Below are 22,494 nucleotides of genomic sequence, written 5' to 3'. Positions count from 1 at the left end.
AGTATAATGTTTCACCACCAGAGGGCAGTAAAGTACAAATTTCATAAAATAAGCCTTTGCGAGCCGTAAGTCATCTTATAACATTCTATAATGTCATGTATGTAGTAGAGATGGTTGTGCTCCTATAATCACTCTTTTATATAATTTCAAAAATCTTCCCTTTGAATTTTATTTTATTGTAAGTATTCAATATTTAGCTATCTGCCTAGACTAAATATATTTTTTCTCTAAGAGTTTCATAAAGCACATCTATTATGGAAATTACTATGCTTTGTGGGTCTGTATTACATGCAAAAGCTGTCGTCGTCTTCTTCTTCTTTTTCATGATATATTATTTGCACCACCTGCAGTGCCACATGCTTTGTCCAGATGCACAGTTACTTGATCTTTCCCTCATTCAGCTTGGATTGCTAAAGTCTAAAAATCGCCATTTGCATGCGCAAACTAGCAAAGTACGATCGCTTCCCGGAGGGATGCATTCACACTTTGAGTGCAAGCGGCAGGCGGCGATGGACCGTTGTGGGGGAGAGGTGTTGTGGGGGAGAGGTCCAGCCAACGTGGACTGCTAAATAAAAAGTAAAGCTTGGGATTGGATTCTATGACGCTTGAATGGATAAGATCTTGGATGCAGAATAGGAAAGAGACAGTAGTAAATGGAGTGTATTCACGGGAGGGAAATGTTACCAGTAAAGAACCCCAGGAATCTGTACTTGGGCCACTGCTTTTTAATATCATTGTTGGTGACATTGCAAATGGTATTGAAGGGAAAGTACTGTATGTCTTTTTTGCAGATGACACAAAAGTATGCAACAGGGCACCAGGGCAGACACACCAGGAGTGGTAAAACAAATGATTGATGATCTAGGTAGACTAGTAGGAATGGACAAGAATGTGGCAATTACAGTTTAATCAGGGCCGGCTCCAGGCCTACTAGCACCATGAGCGAGAAAATTTCAAATTGCCCCCTCCCATACTCTATGCGCGCGCTCCTGGAAAAGTGGGCGTGGCCTCACAACTTCATATTATCAATCTAGAAATAAATATATTTTCACACCCCCTCTACGCACACAATTAGCAGCCTTACACATAACAGCCACAGTAGTGTTCCTTACACACAATGTCTCCAGTATAGTGTCAGATACATATAATGTCTACAGTAGTGCAGTGCCAGATAGACATGATATACACCCCAGCAGTGCCAAATAGACATGACATGCCCCGCAGCAGTGCCAGCTACACATGACATGCCCCCCAGCAGTGCAAGCTACACATAACATGATGCCCCCCAGCAGTGCCAGCTACACATGACATGCCCCCCAGCAGTGCCAGCTACACATGACATGCCCCCCAGCAGTGCCAGCTACACATGATATGCCCCCCAGCAGTGCCAGCTACACATGATAGTGTTCACTCTAGGATTTTTTTAGGGCAGGGTGCTGATCACGGGGAGGGCACATTTTTCATTCGGGAGGGCGCATTTTTAAGTTAGAAGGGCAAAATTATGTACATACCGTAATGCTTGGTGCTCCGCAGGCGAAATCATGGACAATCAAAAATTTAGGGGCGTTGCTGCGTGGGGAAGGGGCGTGGCCACATAATAGTGGCAATTCGCATTACACCACACAGTAGTGCAGCTAATACACATTGCACCAGGTAGAGCACAATATACACTTTGCGCCAGGAAGAGCACTGCGACACATTGCACCAGGTATTGCACTGAGACATGGGAACACTACATGATATGCCCCCCAGCAGTGCCAGATGCACATGGCATGCCCCCCAGCAGTGCTTGATGCACATGACATGCCCCCCAGCAGTGCCAGATGCACATGACATGCCCCCAGCAGTGCCAGATGCACATGACATGCTCCCCAGCAGTGCCAGATACATAAATGCCCACACAGTGCCAGATACATAAATGCCCCCACAGTGCCAGATATGCCCCCACAGTGCCAGATAGATAAATGCCCCCCCACAGTGCCAGATATGCCCCCACAGTGCCAGATACATTAATGCCCCCCGCAGTGCCAGATATGCCCCCACAGTGCCAGATACATAAATGCACCCACAGTGCCAGATATGCCCCCACAGTGCCAGATAGATAAATGCCCCCACAGTGCCAGATAGATAAATGCCCCCCTCATTGTCACATATGCCCCCACAGTGCCAGATACATTAATGCCCCCACAGTGCCAGATATGCCCCCACAGTGCCAGATACATTAATGCCCCCCACAGTGCCAGATATGCCCCCTCAGTCCCAGATAGATAAATGACCCCACAGTGCCAGATACATTAATGCCCCCACAGCACCAGATATGCCCCACAGTGCCAGATACATTAATGCCCCCCACAGTGCCAGATACATTAATGCCCCCACAGTGCCAGATGTGCCCCCACAGTGCCAGATACATTAATGCCCCCCACAGTGCCAGATATGCCCCCACAGTCCCAGATAGATAAATAACCCCACAGTGCCAGATACATTAATGCCCCCACAGTGCCAAATATGCCCCCACAGTGCCAGATACATTAATGCCCCCACAGTGCCAGATAAATGCCCCCACAGTGCCAGATACATTAATGCCCCCCACAGTGCCAGATACATTAATGCCCCCCACAGTGCCAGATACATTAATGCCCCCACAGTGCCAGATACATTAATGCCCCCCACAGTGCCAGATAAATGCCCCCACAGTGTCAGATAAATGCCCCCACAGTGCCAGATACATTAATGCCCCCCACAGTGCCAGATATGGCCCCACAGTGCCAGATAAATGCCCCCACAGTGCCAGATACATTAATACCCCCGACAGTGCCAGATACATTAATGCCCCCCACAGTGCCAGATAAATGCCCCCACAGTGCCAGATAAATGCCCCCACAGTGCCAGATACATTAATGCCCCCACAGTGCCAGATACATTAATACCCCCCACAGTGCCAGATACATTAATGCCCCCCACAGTGCCACATATTCCCCCCAGAATACCTGCTGTGCCAACTATGAGGGAGTGGGAGTGTTGCTGTAGATCTGCGCACGCCGGTGCCTGAAAGTGAACTGTGCGCGCTGTGCGGCGCCGGTTTCTGACATCAGACGCCAGCGCGCATAGTGCGCACAGTTCCCTTTACAGACAGGAGGCGGCGCGGGACGGACAGCGGCTTCAGGCTACAGGACAGGGCCGGCTCCAGGCTCCGACATGGTGGCGCCAGCGTGCGGCGCCCTTTAAGGGTGGCGCTCTGCGCGGGCGCTCGAGTCGAACATGCCTGCAGCCGGCCCTGAGTTTAATGTCAAGAAATGCAAAATCTTGCACTTGGAAGAGAAGTACTAGAACATAAGGACATTCACTGAAACTGGAGGGAGGTAGGTTTATAGGAATATGAGGAAAAAATACTTCACAGAAAGGGTAGTGGATAGGTGGAATAGCTTACCATCAGAGGTGGTTGAGGCTAAGACAGTAGAGAAATTTAAACACGCTTGTGAAAGGTATCCTTGGAAAGAGCTAAAGAACAAATATGGTTGAAGTTGCCAAAAGGATAAATGAAAAATGGGCAGATTAGAAGGCCCAATAGGTTATTATCTGCTGTCAAATTCTATGGGGGATATTCAATTGTTTGAAAAGTCAGTTGGGTGTCTGTTTTTTCCTATCTAAAAGACAGTAAAAAACAGACACCGACCCGACTTTTTAAACATTTGAATTCCCCGCTATGTTTCTATTCAATCATTATTGACTTGCGTGGTCTACAAAATATTATATTGTGAGTAGAAAGTTCAAGATGACTGCAAAATTGACCATGCACAGGTTTAAAAAAAGAAAGTGTAATTTCTACCAGGAGACAGGAGAGATCTGGACCATGCACAATGCATGTGAGCATTGAAAGAAGAAAGAAGCAATGAATGAGTAATGGTAATGTGAAGCTGAATAGTGAGTGAAGGCAATTCTGCTGCACATTTTGGGGGGTTTAAGGAAGCGAGTATAATGAATGCCTGGCCAAGTGTGCTTTCCAAAGTAATAAATCTGCCTTTATCATTGAGTTATTAACCTGACAATTACATTTGTTCCCCTGCTACTCTCAACAAACTTACTGACTTCCACGCTGACATTGCAGTATTGATATATCCCCCTAACACTTTTTCCCAATCTGGTTTGATACTTAAACTAATATATCAAACGCCTATTTTCCAATAGATTGTCAACTTGTCCATTAGAATTACTGTTTGTGATTGTTAAATTACTCACTGCATTAAAGAAATATTAGGGCTGATCAGTGCTTAAAGTGGTCCTGGAGAGGTGGTGGAACTCCCCCCCTCCCCCCCGACCCAGCTGCAAAGGGATTGTGCGCACCACTAAAAGGGGTGTGGTCTAAAACAAGGAAGGGGCATGGTCTCCCAATAGTATCCCCAATTTAAATTATGAGCTGCCCCCTGTAGAGCTGCCCCCAGTACAGCTGCCCCCTGTTGAGATGCCCCCAGTACAGATGTCCAGATGCCCACTGTAGTTATGCCCCCAGTAGAAGCTGCCCCCTGTAGTTATGCCCCAAGTAGAAGCTGTATAATATGCTTTATACATAAAAAGGTAGTAGTAATAATAATAATAATAATAATAATAATAATCTAGCTCTGTTTATGGTGACACCTTTATTTAAATAGGACTACATGCATTTTTGCATATATCCACTAGATGGAGCTCAAACTGAATGGTTTACTGTGCAAAGATGATTCCTTGAAAGTAAATTGATTTTCCGGCTGAGCACATCCAACTTTCCCCTCCATACCATCCAATTGCCAGTCCTAAGGGAGAAATTACAGCAGCAACAGCAAGAACAGTATCACATCTGGCTGTGTATCGCAGGCACAGCATCATTACTAAAGAGCTCCCTTGAGATCATAAAAGTAAATACCTAGAACTTGGATGTAATAATCTCCTCTACTATGAAAGGCTTCAAAGTGTTTCTTTTTCTTTTGCATCTCATTGGGCGATTAATGGTAGGTGCATATATTATACTGGAAGTGTACTTTATATGCTGCAAATAAATTCAAACATTTACATTTAAAATACAAACTCAAATATACAAACTGACAACTTGTTGAGTAAGATAAACAAATTTAAGTAGAAAAAATAACGCAATTATGCTATTAGAATGTTTTACAGTGTTGGTCTATATCAGACGTATCTAATTGTGTAGGTTACTTTGTGCTTACTACAGTTATATCTCCAATACATATTTCCAGCTTTGGAAGTTCACATGTCTGCTCAACATCCAGAATATAGCTGACTACCATTTTCCTTACAAATAACCCAAAATAGCCTCATTTAATGCAAACTGTTCCAGTTTGTCTTGGACTTGCTGTCAGGAAAACACTCATTATTGCAACAAATAATCCTATAATACACCAAAGGGAGCAATGCAGTCTGCTATTTCTGCAAATATTGGATTTGTGATTCATTTTCAAAATGGAATTTATCTGCATTTAAATGAAAAACCAAACAGATTTGAACTTTATTTTGGATTAAAAGACACTTTTTGGTATCACTTTAGATCTTTATCTTTGAAGTAACTGATGGATGGCATGACTTGGATAACACGGAATATGACTGCTGGCCATTGGAGAAGCCTGATGAAGTGAATATGTTAGACTGTGGAGGTAAGACTGAAGTAATAATGCTGGCGAAAGCTGTAAATGACTGTACAAAAAAGCCTTTCTGAACAGATGATTTACCCTCTATAAAAGAGGGGTGTTATAATGACTACACAGTTTTTCTGGTTACACTGCACTGAGAGCATTTCTGTTTGAGTAAATGCTCAGTCTGGCTAGCTATTCCTAAGTTTAGACCCACTTCCCGATACTGGATCTGTCCCGGGAAAATCGATGTGCAGTACAGTGCATCTGCTTTTGTGGGATTGTGTCCTTTGCGGACAGAAAGAATTAAATATTACATAAAGTCCTGACTACCCCCACTCCATTATATCTCTCTCTCATTACTTTAATCTTATTTTTTCTCTTACAAAGCTGCTTGTTTTAGCCTGCTTGGATTATTATGTCTTAAATGGACATTATGATTGTTTTAAATAGATGTGTCACTTTTCTCTGTTCAAGTGGGGTATTTATCAAATCATGAAGAGCTATAAAGTGGAAATATATAAAGCAGTAACCAATCAGCTTCTAACTCTCATTGTATAGACTGTGTTTAGAGTCTTCTCAGTGCTCATACAGTGTACAGTAATTCTCGCTTATATGAGAATTTCTTCTTTCCCCCTTCTACATTTTTTCATATGGGTACATAACTAGGGTATCTTCATACACCTCACTGGCACTTATGGGGGTATTTATCAAAGCTGAGAAAGAGAGAGAGATACATTTGTGAGAGATAAAGTACCAACCAATTAACTCCTGTTAACTCCTAATTGGCTAGCACTTTATCTCTCACAATGTTATCTCTCTCTACGCTTTGATAAATACCCCCTTTAGTCCTAGTTTCCCCCCAAGCAACCCTCATTTGCAAGGGACAACTTGTGCTACAGAGCCATGTGCTTCCCCCTACACACATGTGCAAACATGCAGAAAACAGCATTGCTACTGGACTGAATCTAGTTTAATATGTATTCCTACAATATATAAATGATTTCTAGAAAAGTGGTTTTCACACTTATTTGAATCATGAGTATCAGAATTTTTTTCACGGCACCCCTAGGCCAAAGGTTTCTTATTGAGAAACTTAGAAAGAAATATAAATTAAGTAAATTGTGTTTATATATCATCCTTAGGTTCATTTGTGTGGTGTGGAGGGACAAGATTTGCTTCTGTTTGTCCACATGTTTTATGATTGGCAGCCACCAGCACTGGTCTTGCCTATTACATTGACCATAAATAATTTGATTTGGTGCTGGACCACCAATCCAAGGCACCCCTGCTGGTGCTCCGAGGCACCTGAGGATGCCACGGCACACAGTTTGAGAACCACTGTTCTAGAACAATATTTTTAACAGTTTAACAGAAAAACTGAACAGAATCCATTGCCTGCTTTCTATATTCCAGACATATGTTTGAAATGTTACTGCTGAATACTATGGTAAAACAAGCTCTTCTGTATCATTTTCATTTGCAGTGAAGTTTAACACCTTTTCAGATTGTTGTGTGGTGCTCGTCAGCTTTCTGTTCTCATCACATTTGCTCAGAGTAATTCTAGATGTAGATCCTCCACCAGCCTTAGGGGGTATCCAATTAGGTGCTATCTGTTTTCGGCGGATAGAAATGGACGGATATCATGTTTTTGTTTTTACCAATGATTATTACGGTATCCAATTAGGGTCCCTTTGGATCGCCCAAAAACGGACCTGCAATTGTGTGAAAACACATGGGATCGGGGATGTCCCCGGTCCCATGTGTTATCACGGTTCCGGCAGCCATTTATCGTGGGTTTTGCCTCAGGCACCTGAAGATTAATCAGCGGTAAGTGCCGACATCGGGGGGAGGAGCGTGTTCATCAGGGGTAATAGGATAGGCCCCGGCGATACAATTACCAGTGGTCATTAGCAGCGGATAATTGGATACCTCCCTTAAGCTTTGTCAGAGCAACACAGTAAAGAAAGTTATTTTATAAGATTGGGAAATGAATGTTCTAATGTGGTATTTCCCAGTTTCGTGAATACTGACAATTTATTCCCAGCCTTTAAACTGATGTAATATAAAGTTTTACCCCAAGTAATGAATTCAGAATAACATTACTGGAATAGAGAATTGTCTCCCCTGTTACACTGAAAGCAAAGAGAAAAGTAGAGACTCACAAATGGATGCTGTTACTTGGACAAAGGCTATCAGGGAACGTTTCATCATAGAAGATGAGCAACAAGGTTCTTACGGTTTCAACTCTGGAGTTTGTTGTTTAGCGTCCCAAGCACAAAATGTGAAGGGAAAGTCAATTGAGAGAAATTATTCAGTATGTCTTTATTTATGCACTTCATTAAAATGTTATACAGTTATACTGTATTTGAATAACAAATCTCTGTCAAAATAACAAAATAGCACCAATAACTATATAATTACACAGTTGTTTTTTAATAGTCAACTTGTGTTATTGACTTTTTCAACTCTCATCACAGCCCCATACCTTTGGCTTACACAAACTGGCGAGCACTTTCTTTGGCCATTGTAATGAAACAAATATACATTTGCAGAAACCCTAATGATGGTTCTACAGTAAATGCTGGAGATTAATGAGATGGCATTTTCACTGCTGGGATCCCGATTGCCGGGTTCCTGACCGGATCCCCGTCTTTCACATGTATTACCAGCTAGCACTATACCCACCATGTATCTGCTGAGAAGCACAGCTCATTTGTTTTGATGTTATAGATGGTAAGTCCTCACAAAACAACATAGCCGTCTTTATAGATTACTGAGCTAATTGGTATACCTGCACTGCAGAAGTAAGAAAGGGGTGAAATAAACAATTGGCACTAAACCACAAAGGTATGTTTCTGAAAAGTGGTGCAAAAGAAATAACGTGATACTTATAACATTTACAGTACAACTATGATACGTTGCAGTGGATTCCAGTGTCTCCATCGAGTTTCATCACCTGTAACAACAAAAAAAACTCACATTACATTATTTTAGAAACTCCCTAATATGGTTGATCCTTTCCAAGAGCTGTTACATTAATTGCTAGTAACGTTTCTGTAGAACACTTTCAAAAACAATGAAACAATTGTAAATGGTACTTTATCACTGAGTATATATATATATATATATATATATATATATATATTGTGTAAGAAGAGTGCAAATAGCGCTACAACCTAATATCTTGCAACCAGATATCTCCAGATAGGAGGTTTTAGTGAGACATACAATAAATAAATAAATAAGTGAACACTCCCATTATAATGGTGTCGCGACCAGATTTCTAAATAGTCCAATTCCCAGCGGGACTCGTTCTCAAAAATGTTCTAGTGGTAAATCAGTCGCGCCTTCAGTGTTTGTGGATAATTCATTAAAAATCCTCAGATAACATTCAAATATGTGTACCAGACATAAGTAGAACAGTTGCCTTATACAGAATGTTTTTGCACCAGGGTATCCCTTGTTCGTACTCCTTCTCCTCTTTAATCCGTCCGTATATTGGTGTGGAGTTTGTACGTATATGCAAGACAATGTACCAGTAATCTGCTCTTTAAAGTGACATAGTGCTAGTTCGTGCAATAGTTGCAATAAGGTGAATATGTGCAATAAAGTGCTTGAGTGCTTAGAATATTATAAATAAATAAATAAATAAATAAATAAATAAGTATAAATATATGTTGTTGAGAGTGTGCTGACCCACTTTAGGTAGTGTGCTTAGTTACCATTTATTAAGGGTGCAACACCAAATCTCTAAGTGGATCAGAAAGGTTAAAATAATACTCATATGAAGCACTCACATTAAAAACTGCACTGTATTGGATGGTGCTCTCGTCATTACATCAATTTGGAGTGCCTTAAAAAAATCAAAGCTCCCAAATGGGAAGGAAAGCCTCTGATAGTGTAGTATCATTAAAAAATAATAATAATAATAATAATAATAATAATAATAATTAAAAAAAAATATGTATATATATATATATATATATACATACAGTGGGGCAGAAAAGCAGCCCCAAAGCATGATGTTTCCACCCCCCATGCTTCACAGTGGGTATGGTGTTCTTGGGATGCCATTCATCATTCTTCTCCCTCCAAACACGGCGAGTGGAGTTTATACCAAAAAGTTAGATTTTGCTCTCATCTGACCACATTACATTCTCCCAATCCTCCTCTGGATCATCCAGATGGTCACTGGCAAACTTTAGACTGGCCTGGACATGTGCTGGCTTAAGCAGGGGGACCTTTCGGGCGCTGCTGGATTTCAATCCATGACGACATAGTGTGTTACTATCTAATGGTAACCTTTGTGACTGTGGACCCAGCTCTCTTGAGGTCATTGACCAGGTCCCCCCGTGTAGTTCAGGGCTGATTCCTCACCGTTCTCAAGATCATTAATACCCTTGAGGTGAGATCTTGCATGGAACCCCAGGTCGAGGGAGATTGTCAGTGATCTTGTATTTCTTCCATTTTTTAATAATTGTGCCAACAGTTGATCTCTTCTCACCAAGCTGCTTGCCTATTGTCGAGTAGCTCATCCCAGCCTTGTGCAGCTCTACAATGTCCTTAGACAGCTCTCTGGTCTTGGTCATGGTGGAGAGGTAGCAGTCTGACTGTTTGAGGGTGTGGACAGGTGTCTTTTATACACATAACCAGTTCAAACAGGTGCCATTAATACAGGTAACGAGTGGAGGATAGAAGAGCTTCTTAAAGAAGAAGTAACAGGTCTGTGTGAACCAGAAATCTTGCTGCTTGGTAGGTGTCCAAATATTTATTTTCCACAAGAATATACAAGTAAATTGTTTAAAAATCATACAATGTGATTTGCTGTTTATTTTTTTCAGATTCTGTCTCTCACAGTTGAAGTGTATCTATGATGGAAATTACAGACCTCTCTCATCTTTTTAAGTGGGTCAACGTGCACAATCGGTGGCTGTCCAAATACTTTTTTGCCCCACTGTATATAGATATATATACATAGAGACAGATGTATAGACCAAATCAGTGGCTCTCATCATGACCACACCTTAACTTAAATGTCCGTTTCACTATAGTTTCCATTTCCTATAGGTGTGGAGATGACGTGGGTGAAAAGGCCTCCTGCCAAAGCGTACAGTGGCAAAGCATTTGATGTCACTTACTCTGTTTCTACTACAGATGACTTTTATAAGTATGCAGTCGCACATGGAATTCTGTTACAGCGGTAAACTTCTTCTATATGTTTCATTAGCTATATACAGTACTTTTATCTGATTTAAGTTAACTTGATTGGAACAAGTACAAATTTGTTATTCTACCCCCTTCAAGTTAAAATTAATTTAGTTTATAATTAAATCTGTTTAACAATTAAATATGGATCTTACATTGGTTGATGTATCAAGCAGTGGATACGTTACCCATAGCAACTAATCAGCATCTACCTATCATTTTCTGGAATGTACTGGATAAGTACTTCATCGAAGTTGATTGGTTGCAATGGGTAACTCCTGCAATGATCTATTTCTCCACTGTTTCCAATGAAAAACAGTTTCACTTAATTGTAAAAAGGTGAGATTGATCAAATCTTGGAGACAGATAAAGTGGAGATAGATAAAGTACCAGCCAGATAAAGTACTGAGCGTCTAACTGTCATTTTTCAAATACCGCCTGTAACATGCAGTTAGGAGCTGATTGGTTGGTACTTTATCTCTCTCCACATTATCACTATCCAAGGCTTAGAACATCATCAGTTTCCACTTTATATTCATCCAAGCTTTGATAAATCTCCCCCTAAGTGTTTTCTCTGCCATCTACTGATATTAATTGATGAAGGATAAGGTTACACATGTATTAATGGGCTATTACCGTGAAACAGTAGCATGCTTAGAAAACAGTTAATAAATCTCTTTTTAATGAATTAAGAAAGCAAACAGCCCTATGTGAGAGCAGTAATGACAATGTTATTCCATCCTATCTTAAAATGGGTTCACTACGGCTGGCCGGCGGTCGGGCTCCCGGCGCCCAGCATACCGGCGCCGGGAGCCCGACCGCCGGCTGACCGACAGTGTGGCGAGCTCAAATGAGCCCCTTGCGGGCTCGCTGCGCTCGCCACGCTACGGGCACGGTGGCGCGCTACGCGCGCCACACTATTTTATTCTCCCTCTATGGGGGTCGTGGACCCCCACGAGGGAAAATAAGTGTCGGTATGCCGGCGGTCGGGCTCCCGGCGCCGGTATACTGAGCGCCGGGAGCCCGACCGCCGGTATACAGAAGACCACCCCTTAAAATGTCTCTCACTTAAAGCCTACAAGCATTTGCAACATAAACTACATTTACATACTTTACTGCTCTCTTTTAGGAGATAAATTAAAGGAAAACTCAACTGAAAATATTGTGTTTTTGCAGTTAGTTATTTTATTAAGAACACTTGATTATTTCTGTGTAAGCCTAATCCACTCTTTCACTGCTAAAACAATTATGTTCACATTTTTTGAAAACTCGTACGTAGGGAAAATTATAGGGCAATTTAAAAATATGTATAAAGGAAACATCTGATTAGTTGCTGTGGGTACAGAATCTTTTTCCTGTGTACCAGATTTCATATATACATATATATATATATATATATATATATATACACAGTTGTGCTCAGAAGTTTACATACCCTAGCAGAATTTGTGATTTTATGGGTATTTGTCAGAGAATATGAATGATAACTCACAAACTTTTCTTTCACTCATGGTTAGTGGTTGGGTGAAGCCATTTATTGTCAAACAACTGTGTTTACGCTTTTTAAATCATAATGACAACAGAAACTACCCAAATGACCCTGATCAAAAGTTTACATACCCTGGAGATTTTAGCCTGATAACATGCACACAAGTTGACACAAACGGGTTTGAATGGCTACTAAAGGTAACCATCCTCACCTGTGATCTGTTTGCTTGTAATCAATGTGTGTGTATAAAAGGTCAGTGAGTTTCTGGACTCCTGAAAGACCCTTGCATCTTTCATCCAGTGCTGCACTGACGTGTCTGGATTCTGAGTCATGGGGAAAGCAAAATAATTGTCAAAGGATCTGCGGGAAAAGGTAATTGAACTGTATAAAACAGGAAAGGGATATACAAAGAAATCCAAGCAATTGAGAATGCCAATCAGCAGTGTTCAAACTCTAATCAAGAAGTGGAAAATGAGGGATTCTTTGGAAACCAAATCACGGTCAGGTAGACCAACAAAAATTGCAGCCACAACTGCCAGGAAAATTGTTTGGGATGCAAAGAAAAATCCACAAATATCTTCAGCTGAAATACAGGACTCTCTGAAAAAAAGTGGTGTGGTTGTTTCAAGATGCACAATAAGGAGGCATTTGAAGAAAAATGGTCAGCATGGCCAAGTCGCCAGAAGAAAGCCATTACTACGCAAATGCCACAAAGCATCCCGCTTACAATGCTCCAAACATCACAGAGACAAGCCTCACAACTTCTGGAACAGAGTCATTTGGAGTGATGAGACCAAAATTTAACTTTTTGGCCACAACCATAAACGTTACATTTGGAGAGGAGTCAACAAGGCCTATGATGAAAGGTACACCATTCCTACTGTGAAACACGGAGGTGGATCGCTGATGTTTTGGGGATGTGTGAGCTACAAAGGCACTGGAAACTTGGTCAAAATTGATGGCAAGATGAATGCAGCATGTTATCAGAAAATACTGGAGGAAAATTTGCACTCATCAGCCCGGAAGCTGCGCATGGGACGTACTTGTACGTTCCAACATGACAATGATCCAAAACACAAGGCCAAGTCGACCTGTCATTTGCTACAGCATAATAAATTGAAGGTTCTGGAGTGGCCATCTCAGTATCCTGACCTCAATATCATTGAGCTACTCTGGGGAGATCTCAAACGTGCAGTTCATGCAAGACAGCCCAAGAATTTACAGGTACTGGAGGCTTTTTGCCAAGAAGAATGGGCAGCTTTACCATCTGAGAAAATAAAGAGCCTCATCCACAACTACTACAAAAGACTTCAAGCTGTCATTGATGTTAAAGGGGGCAATACACGGTATTAAGAACTGGGATATGTAAACTTTTGATCATGGTCATTTGGGTAGTTTCTGTTGTCATTATGATTTAAAAAGAGTAAACACAGTTGTTTGACATAAAATGGCTTCACCCAACCACTAACCATGAGTGAAAGAAAAGTTTGTGAGTCATCATTCATATTCTCTGGCAAATGGCCAGAAAATCAGAAATTCTGCTAGGGTATGTAAACTTATGAGCACAACTGTGTAAATATATATATATATATATATGGAAAAAATGTATGAGCGCAAAGGACAAGGAAAGGTTAAAAGTCCCGTGGAACTACAAGTCCCAGACTGAACAAGAATCAACAGTTTCTCACAATCACTGACACCCAGTCTCACTGGTCGATTAGTCTTTATCAGTGTGCACCTCTGGGATTTCCAGCTGTCGCTTCCCCACCAGAGACCCGATTCCGGACGGGTAATGATCCTGCCGAGAAATTTTGAAAGAAGCAGGGAGCGCCAATAGTGCATTAAAAGTGTAACAATTTATTTATAACACATCCAAATACGATGATCAAATAAAACCCGTACCATAAAAGGCGGTTAAACCACCGCTTGTATAACCAGCATGAAATTATCCCACAATACAACTCAGCATACGTGATTCAGTATCCATACGTCAGACCACGCCCATACGCGTTTCGTCATCAGACTTCGTCAATGGCCTTGGTCTGAAGTCACAATCTCATTATTTAAATACACCCTGCAGCACTCTGATTGGCCTATGCAAGATGTCTTAGAACAGCTACAAATCATCTATACAGCAGCTGATCCATATTAAACCAATGGATTCATTTATCAAATAGTACATTTTATACGTGTCTAAACGATTAGGAGAGAATTCATAAAGGCATCAAAGTACATGAATATGTACGGAATATTAAAAAATAAAACATATATAAAAAAATAATTTTTGTTTGTTGAAATGTAATAATGTAAATGCAATATAAAAATATTAATGCACTCTAATAGGTAATATTCACACTACCCATAGACACATTGTTATTCATAAACCAATAACTATATTAGAGTAAAATAAGCAATATTCCAAACTTCTATTTATCACATAGTGACTAACCCTATATTCATTGTACTCTTGTTACCATTGGCAACCACAGCAGGGTAATTAAGCAGACAGGAGTTTTTCCCAACACCAACAGGTTTAGATGATGGACTAATTATAATGGCACAGCAACTATGCACATACTAAAAAGCCTCTTGTTTGTATGGTATATATCGACTCAAGAGGGAATTAAAAGGTCAATTCAAGCATCTTATAAAGAAAATTTTTAATTTGAAGCATGTTATTAGAGCAAATGATACTAATAGGAACACCACATGAAATTGGCTATTTAGGCCAGCTGCACACTTAACGGAGAGATGTAACCTATTTGAGAAACGGAGTAAGTTCATACCCCTCATTCAATCCCTTTGGATGCAAAGTGTTCAATGTAAATATCCAGAATGTCTCTCTTTTATTCAATATGTTTTCTCTATCTCCGCCACGCTTGTCAAGTGGTATGTGTTCCAGCCCTATAAATTTTAATGAGGCTGGATTGCTGCAATGATGCTGTTTAAAATGACGTGGAACACTATGATTTTCTACATTGTTCCTGATGTTTCTTAGGTGCTCTAAAATTCTCAACTTTAGCACTCTCTTCGTCTTGCCAATATAACGCATCCCGCATCCACATTCCAGCAGATATACAACATATGTAGTGTTACAATTAATAAAGTTATTTATTCTGAACTTTTTATCCGTATTTAAAGTAAACCACTGAAGGTTTTCGTACCTTTTAACCCATACTGGCACACTTTACACTTGCCACATGTATAAAATCCTTCTACTCTGGGCAATAGGGTACTATTGGATGGACAGTCATCCTTCTTGTCCAAAACAGGCAACAAACTAGGTGCTAGATGAGTTTTTAAAGTCTTTGCTCGTCTAAACACCATATCTGGTCTTACTGGTATATGTTGTGATATACCAGTAAGACCAGATATGTGGCAAGTGTAAAGTGTGCCAGTATGGGTTAAAAGGTACGAAAACCTTCAGTGGTTTAAATACGGATAAAAAGTTCAGAATAAATAACTTTATTAATTGTAACACTACATATGTTGTATATCTGCTGGAATGTGGATGCGGGATGCGTTATATTGGCAAGACGAAGAGAGTGCTAAAGTTGAGAATTTTAGAGCACCTAAGAAACATCAGGAACAATGTAGAAAATCATAGTGTTCCACGTCATTTTAAACAGCATCATTGCAGCAATCCAGCCTCATTAAAATTTATAGGGCTGGAACACATACCACTTGACAAGCGTGGCGGAGATAGAGAAAACATATTGAATAAAAGAGAGACATTCTGGATATTTACATTGAACACTTTGCATCCAAAGGGATTGAATGAGGGGTATGAACTTACTCCGTTTCTCAAATAGGTTACATCTCTCCGTTAAGTGTGCAGCTGGCCTAAATAGCCAGTTTCATGTGGTGTTCCTATTAGTATCATTTGCTCTAATAACATGCTTCAAATTAAAAATTTTCTTTATAAGATGCTTGAATTGACCTTTTAATTCCCTCTTGAGTTGATATATACCATACAAACAAGAGGCTTTTTAGTATGTGCATAGTTGCTGTGCCATTATAATTAGTCCATCATCTAAACCTGTTGGTGTTGGGAAAAACTCCTGTCTGCTTAATTACCCTGCTGTGGTTGCCAATGGTAACAAGAGTACAATGAATATAGGGTTAGTCACTATGTGATATATAGAAGTTTGGAATATTGCTTATTTTACTCTAATATAGTTATTGGTTTATGAATAACAATGTGTCTATGGGTAGTGTGAATATTACCTATTAGAGTGCATCAATATTTTTATATTGCATTTACATGATTACATTTCAACAAACAACATTTTTTTTTATATATGTTTTATTTTTTAATATTCCGTACATATTCATGTACTTTGATGCCTTTATGAATTCTCTCCTAATCGTTTAGACACGTATAAAATGTACTATTTGATAAATGAATCCATTGGTTTAATATGGATCAGCTGCTGTATAGATGATTTGTAGCTGTTCTAAGGGGCCCTATACACTAGCCGATCCGCCGCCGAGCTGCCCGACGGCGGATACAGACGACGAGCGACCCGGCGGCGGGGGGGCAGTGATGGGGGGAGTGAAGTTTCTTCACTCCCCCCGTCACGCGGCTGCATTGAAGTGCAGGCAAATATGGACGAGATCGTCCATATTGGCCTGCATGCACAGCCGACGGGAGACCAGCGATGAACGAGCGCGGGGACGCGCATCGTTCATCGCTGGAGCCTTCACACTGAAAGATACGAACGAGTTCTCGTTCAATTATGAACGAGATCGTTCATATCTTTCCAAAAATCGGCCAGTGTGTAGGGCCTATAAGACATCTTGCATAGGCCAATCAGAGTGCTGCAGGGTGTATTTAAATAATGAGATTGTGACTTCAGACCAAGCCCACTGACGAAGTCTGATGACGAAACGCATATGGGCGTGGTCTGACGTATGAATACTGAATCACGTATGCTGAGTTGTATTGTGGGATAATTTCATGCTGGTTATACAAGCGGTGGTTTAACCGCCTTTTATGGTACGGGTTTTATTTGATCATCGTATTTGGATGTGTTATTAATAAATTGTTACACTTTTAATGCACTATTGGCGCTCCCTGCTTCTTTCAAAATTTCTCGGCATATATATATATATATATATATATATATATAATTGATAACAAAAAACAACTACACTGGCTTGCTTTTCTAGGTTGAGATGACTGCAGCACGCTGCTCCTCAACAGACATATGCCAGCTCGATGAGTGCTCAGCTGCCCGCCATCTCCTCTCTCTCTCCCCTGGCCGGCTCCTCCCTGCCAGCCGTGCGGCCAGTTAATTACACTGAGAGCCAGCGCAGGCTTTCAATCTGAGCGGTCGCTGGAAACACAGCACATTGCAGGTGCGGCACCATAAGTGTGACGGCTGCTAGTGCCTGCTGTTGCTGCACTGCAGATCAGTGTTTAAGAACCGATCTGTGGTGGGCGGAGCGAGGCCCTTTTAGATCGGGGGGCCTTACCACCTGTGAGGCTCCCCCCCCTTAATCCAGGCAGTGGGGCCCAACAGAGGTTTCCCTTGTACCCCTGTGAACCAGTTCAGCCCTGGGGCCAGAGGGCATCTACCTCCCAGGCTGGTGCTTTAGAAGATTTTTAGGAGGCAGGTAGAGAATGCTGCCTGACAGCTCTGATTGTGAATTATACCCAATCAGAGAGGCCAAGCAGTATTCTCTGCCTGCCTCCCAGACTGCAGCAAGACATTGAATGACTGTCTGCTTGCTGATTCATGGATGGCTGTAGCTATTCATCAGTCAGAGTGCAGCATTCTCTACCTGCCTCCAGCCAGACAGCGACTGGCCGTCAGTTTGCTGATTGGTGGAAGGTTGGAGCTATCCAGCAATCAAGTGATGACAGTCATTCATGTATGGAAGCATGTGAAGGGACGTGCGTGACCGCAGGAGGGGTAAATTATGATTTTTCTTTTGATTTATTCCCGTGAAATGGGTGGTTAGGGGCTCCAGTGCATTACTTTGCCCAAAGACTTCAATGCTATTAAGACGACCCTGGCTTTCATGAAGTAGAAGGATCAACCAATTCTACTATAGCATAGCAGAAAGGATGACAACACTAATAGTTTCTTTCTGTGTGTGACTAAGGGATGCTGAGGCTGCTAAAAGATTTTGTGAGGAACATGAATGTCCAGACAACTGGAAAGATGCAAATGAGGAAAATTGCTGTGTCCATCATGCTAATATCCACTCCTGTCCACTGTCCTTCATGGTAGGTACAAATGGTTACTCACATGCTGCAATGTGCAGGGTACAATACATTATTTCAAAGAAACTGGCGCCTTGGGAGTTATACCAGTTACCAGCACTCGGTGAGAGTTTAAACCTCTTTAACACATTTATTTATATAATATTTTCACAAGCTCAGTTTAGCAGCTTTCTTCACCATTTAACAAAATAAATGTTACATTATGAGATTGTTATTAAAATATATAGTTTAAGGACTTAATAATAATAATAATAATAATAATAATAATAATGATAATAATTTTATTTATATAGCGTTCTTTCTCCAATAGGACTCAAGGTACTTAGCAGATAGAATGAACATAATACAGTACAGAAGCAATGGCAATGAAGTACAGAAAAGCTTTTCATAAAATACAGAGAGCATGGAGATACTAAAAGGACATTACAGAAACGTTTGAGCAAACAGGAAAGTCTTGTGTCTAGAGTGGGGGCCTCTGGAACAGTGCAGGGACGCAAGTTCCATAGAGTCACATGGCAAAAAGCTTGACCTCCAGAATTATGGGAGATTCTAGGTACTGCTAAAAGTCCTTCATCTACAGATCACAGTAATTCAGTAAGGCAGTATGGAATCAGAAGCTGCTTCAGGTACCTTGGGCCCTGGTCATGTAGTGCTATGAAAGTCAGTAAGACAATCTTAAAAATTATTTGCCAACTTACAGGCAGCCAGTGAAGGGAGTAGAGAATGGGTGGTATGTGGCTAGAACGGGGCTGTTTGGTTAATAGCCTGGAAGCTGTGTTTTGTACCAGCTACAGTATAAGTGGTGCAATGGTTTTGCTGGGAGACCAACGTAGAGAGCATTGCAGTAGTCTAATCCAGATGATACAAATGCATGTATGACTTTAGGCAGACCTTCATGAGGAATTAAGTGCTTGATTCTGGATATGTTCCTCTGATAAAAAAAAAAAATTAGGATTTGATTGTGGCTGAGATCTGATGTTTAAGTGTCAAGCCGCCATCCAGGATAACGCCAAGTTTCCACACATGATCAGTGTTTTGTAATTCTGAGTTGCCAACTGTAAGTTCAGTTGGTTGGCTATGCTGTAGTCTTGTCCTTTGATGTTGCGGTCCTATCATAAGGACCTCTGTTTTATCCGGGTTCAGTCGCAGCCAACTGGCACTCATCCACTCCTGGAGCTCAGCTAGACAGCCATTTAGGGTTGTTATTGGGTTATCAGTGCCTGGAGCAAAGGACAAGTACAGTTGTGTATCATCTGTATTACAGTGGCAGACCAGGCCATGGCGCCTGATTATTTCACCCAGTGGAAGCATGTATACTGCAAATAGCACATGGGATAATATAGAACATTGCAGAACACCACATGGTAGTTGCACTGGTGACAATGAGTAGATACATCATACAACATAAATAGTCTAGGTGGGTATATTTTAGGTTCATTATATTTCATTTGTAGTGTAAAAACTACACTACAACAGATATTAAGATGACTTGTCACATACTGCATTTTGTACTATGGGCCTAATTCAGACCTGATCGTAGATGTACGAGGGGACGACCAGTACTGGCTGGCTCTGCCCCCCCCTCCCCCATGGGTGCGAGTAGCTCCCTGCCTGCGCAGCGAGTGTACATCCTCGCTGTGCTGGCAGGCGGCTACCTGCCGCGTCCCAGGTCGCAGCGGCTGCGTGTGATGTCACACAGCTGCCGCGGCCCACCCATGCAATGGTCCAGACACGCCTGCGTTGTCCGGACTGCGCCCCGCCAATGGCATTCTAATGACGTTGGCACGCCTCCTCCAGCCCTGCGACCGACTCTGCCTGTCAATCAGGCAAAGGCGATCGCAGCCCTGAGATGCTCTTAGCATCTCACTGGGTTCCCGGGGTGCGCGGGTGCACTCCACAAAGGGCTTCAGACTGCGATCGCTGCAGTCTGAATTAGGCCCTATATGTATTTTGTGATATTACAGTTTGTATACAAATGGTTATTGGGCTTGAAAGAAAATATTTGGATCTGGTTGGTTGCTGTGGGTTACACAATAGAGAAATAGAAGAGGAGATTCGAATTAGTGCACCACTATAGGGCAGTTTGAATCTCCTCTTCTATTTCTCTATTGTGTAGTTATTTTGCCTGTGGTAGCACCCCCCAAATACATTTGGTAGACATGATTTTCTTTGGATATTAAAAATGGGGGTCATTCATTTGATATAAACACACCTGTGCGACTAGCATCTACATAGCATCTTGCTCTGGGTTACAACACCTGTGTTGCACTACTTCTTGTGCTTCACTACTGTTTGTGCATCAGATTTAATGAATATGCGGAAGAGCTGAAATTCAATTTATAACTACCTTGTGACGTTTATTTGGGACCCTGCATTTAACACTGTTGCAGACACTACTACAGACACTCCAGCTACCATTTCTTTATTGTCGTTATAATTCCTAACCAGTAATAATCATGTAGTATTACAGACCCAAGGGGGTGCACTACCACAATATATGCTAATAATTGTATTTCTGAATGTAACCCATGTAATGGGAGTGTCTCTGTCTTGTAAGCAAGGTTTTCTTCTGTAACTTCCTCAGTACCAGTCATTTTTTATATCTTTTTATATATTTATTAAAGCTTGTCATAACATAGAGATAAAGGAGAACAATGATCATCAAGCACATTTTTTCACGAAACTATGAAGAACTTGGATAAAAGGATTGCCAGGCACCAAAGCCATACATTATTATTATTATTATTATTATTATTATTATTATTATCCTTTATTTATATGGCGCCACAAGGGTTCCGCAGCACCCATTTACAGAGTACATAAACAAATAATCAAACAGGAAAACAGCAACTTACAGTTGATGACAATATAGGACAAGTACAGGGTAAATAAACATAGTTACATCAGCAGATGACACTGGAATAAGTATCAGGTGGCAGAAGACTGCTGGATTTATGTGGTTATTCCGAGTTGTTCGCTCGCTAGCAGTTATTAGCAGCCGTGCAAACGCTATGCCGCCTCCCACTGGGAGTGTATTTTACCTTAGCAGAAGTGCAAATGAAAGGATCGCAGAACGGCTACAAAGTTTTTTTGTGCAGTTTCAGAGTAGCTCAAAACCTACTCAGCGCTTGCGATCACTTCAGACTATTCAGTTCCTGTTTTGACATCATAAACACGCCCTGCATTCGCCCAGCCACGCCTGCATTTTTCCTGGCACACCTGCATTTTTTCGATCACTCCCTGAAAACGGTCAGTTGACACCCAGAAACGCCCACTTCATGTCAATCACTCTGCGGCGGCCATTGCGACTGAAAAGCTTCGCTAGACCTTGTGTGAAAATACATCGGCCATTGTGAAAGTACGTCGTGCGTGCGCACTGCGCTGCATACACATGCGAAGAAGTGCCTTTTTTTACTTAATCGCAGCGCAGCGAACATTTTCAGCTAGCGATCAACTCGGAATGATCCCCTTGGTGCAGTTGAAGATTATTAAAGTAGGAAAAAGGATATACAGTTGTGCTCAGAAGTTTACATACCCTAGCAGAATTTGTGATTTTCTGGTTATTTGTCAGAGAATATGAATGATAACTCACAAACTTTTCTTTCACTCATGGTTAGTGGTTGGGTGAAGCCATTTATTGTCAAACAACTGTGTTTACGCTTTTTAAATCATAATGACAACAGAAACTACCCAAATGACCCTGATCAAAAGTTTACATACCCTGGAGATTTTGGCCTGATAACGGGGTTAATTCCAAGTTGATCGCAGCAGAATTTTTTTTAGCAGTTGGGCAAAACCATGTGCACTGCAGGGGAGGCAGATATAACATGTGCAGATAGAGTAAGATTTGGGTGGGTTATTTTATTTCTGTGCAGGGTAAATACTGGCTGCTTTATTTTTACACTGCAAATTAGATTGCAGATTGAACACACCACACCCAAATC

General features: G+C 41.3%; 1 protein-coding gene across 1 annotated transcript in view; it reads left to right on the top strand.

The window, feature by feature from the left end:
• Positions 1–4,814: 4,814 nt before the first annotated feature.
• LOC135036375 (atrial natriuretic peptide receptor 1-like) overlaps positions 4,815–22,494 on the top strand; it is a 213,144-nt gene continuing 195,464 nt past the window's right edge. Inside the window, exons 1-4 of the mRNA XM_063954446.1 lie at positions 4,815–4,985; positions 5,540–5,645; positions 10,692–10,824; positions 18,430–18,553. Of these exons, the coding sequence (XP_063810516.1) occupies positions 4,932–4,985; positions 5,540–5,645; positions 10,692–10,824; positions 18,430–18,553 (417 nt within the window). The 5' untranslated portion in view covers positions 4,815–4,931. The remainder of the gene's footprint in view (positions 4,986–5,539; positions 5,646–10,691; positions 10,825–18,429; positions 18,554–22,494) is intronic.

This window comes from Pseudophryne corroboree, chromosome 1 (assembly GCF_028390025.1).
Source record: "Pseudophryne corroboree isolate aPseCor3 chromosome 1, aPseCor3.hap2, whole genome shotgun sequence".
Classification (NCBI taxonomy): domain Eukaryota; kingdom Metazoa; phylum Chordata; class Amphibia; order Anura; family Myobatrachidae; genus Pseudophryne; species Pseudophryne corroboree.
The sequence above is the reverse complement of the archived record's forward strand: the minus strand, read 5'-3'. Positions and strand labels throughout refer to the sequence as shown.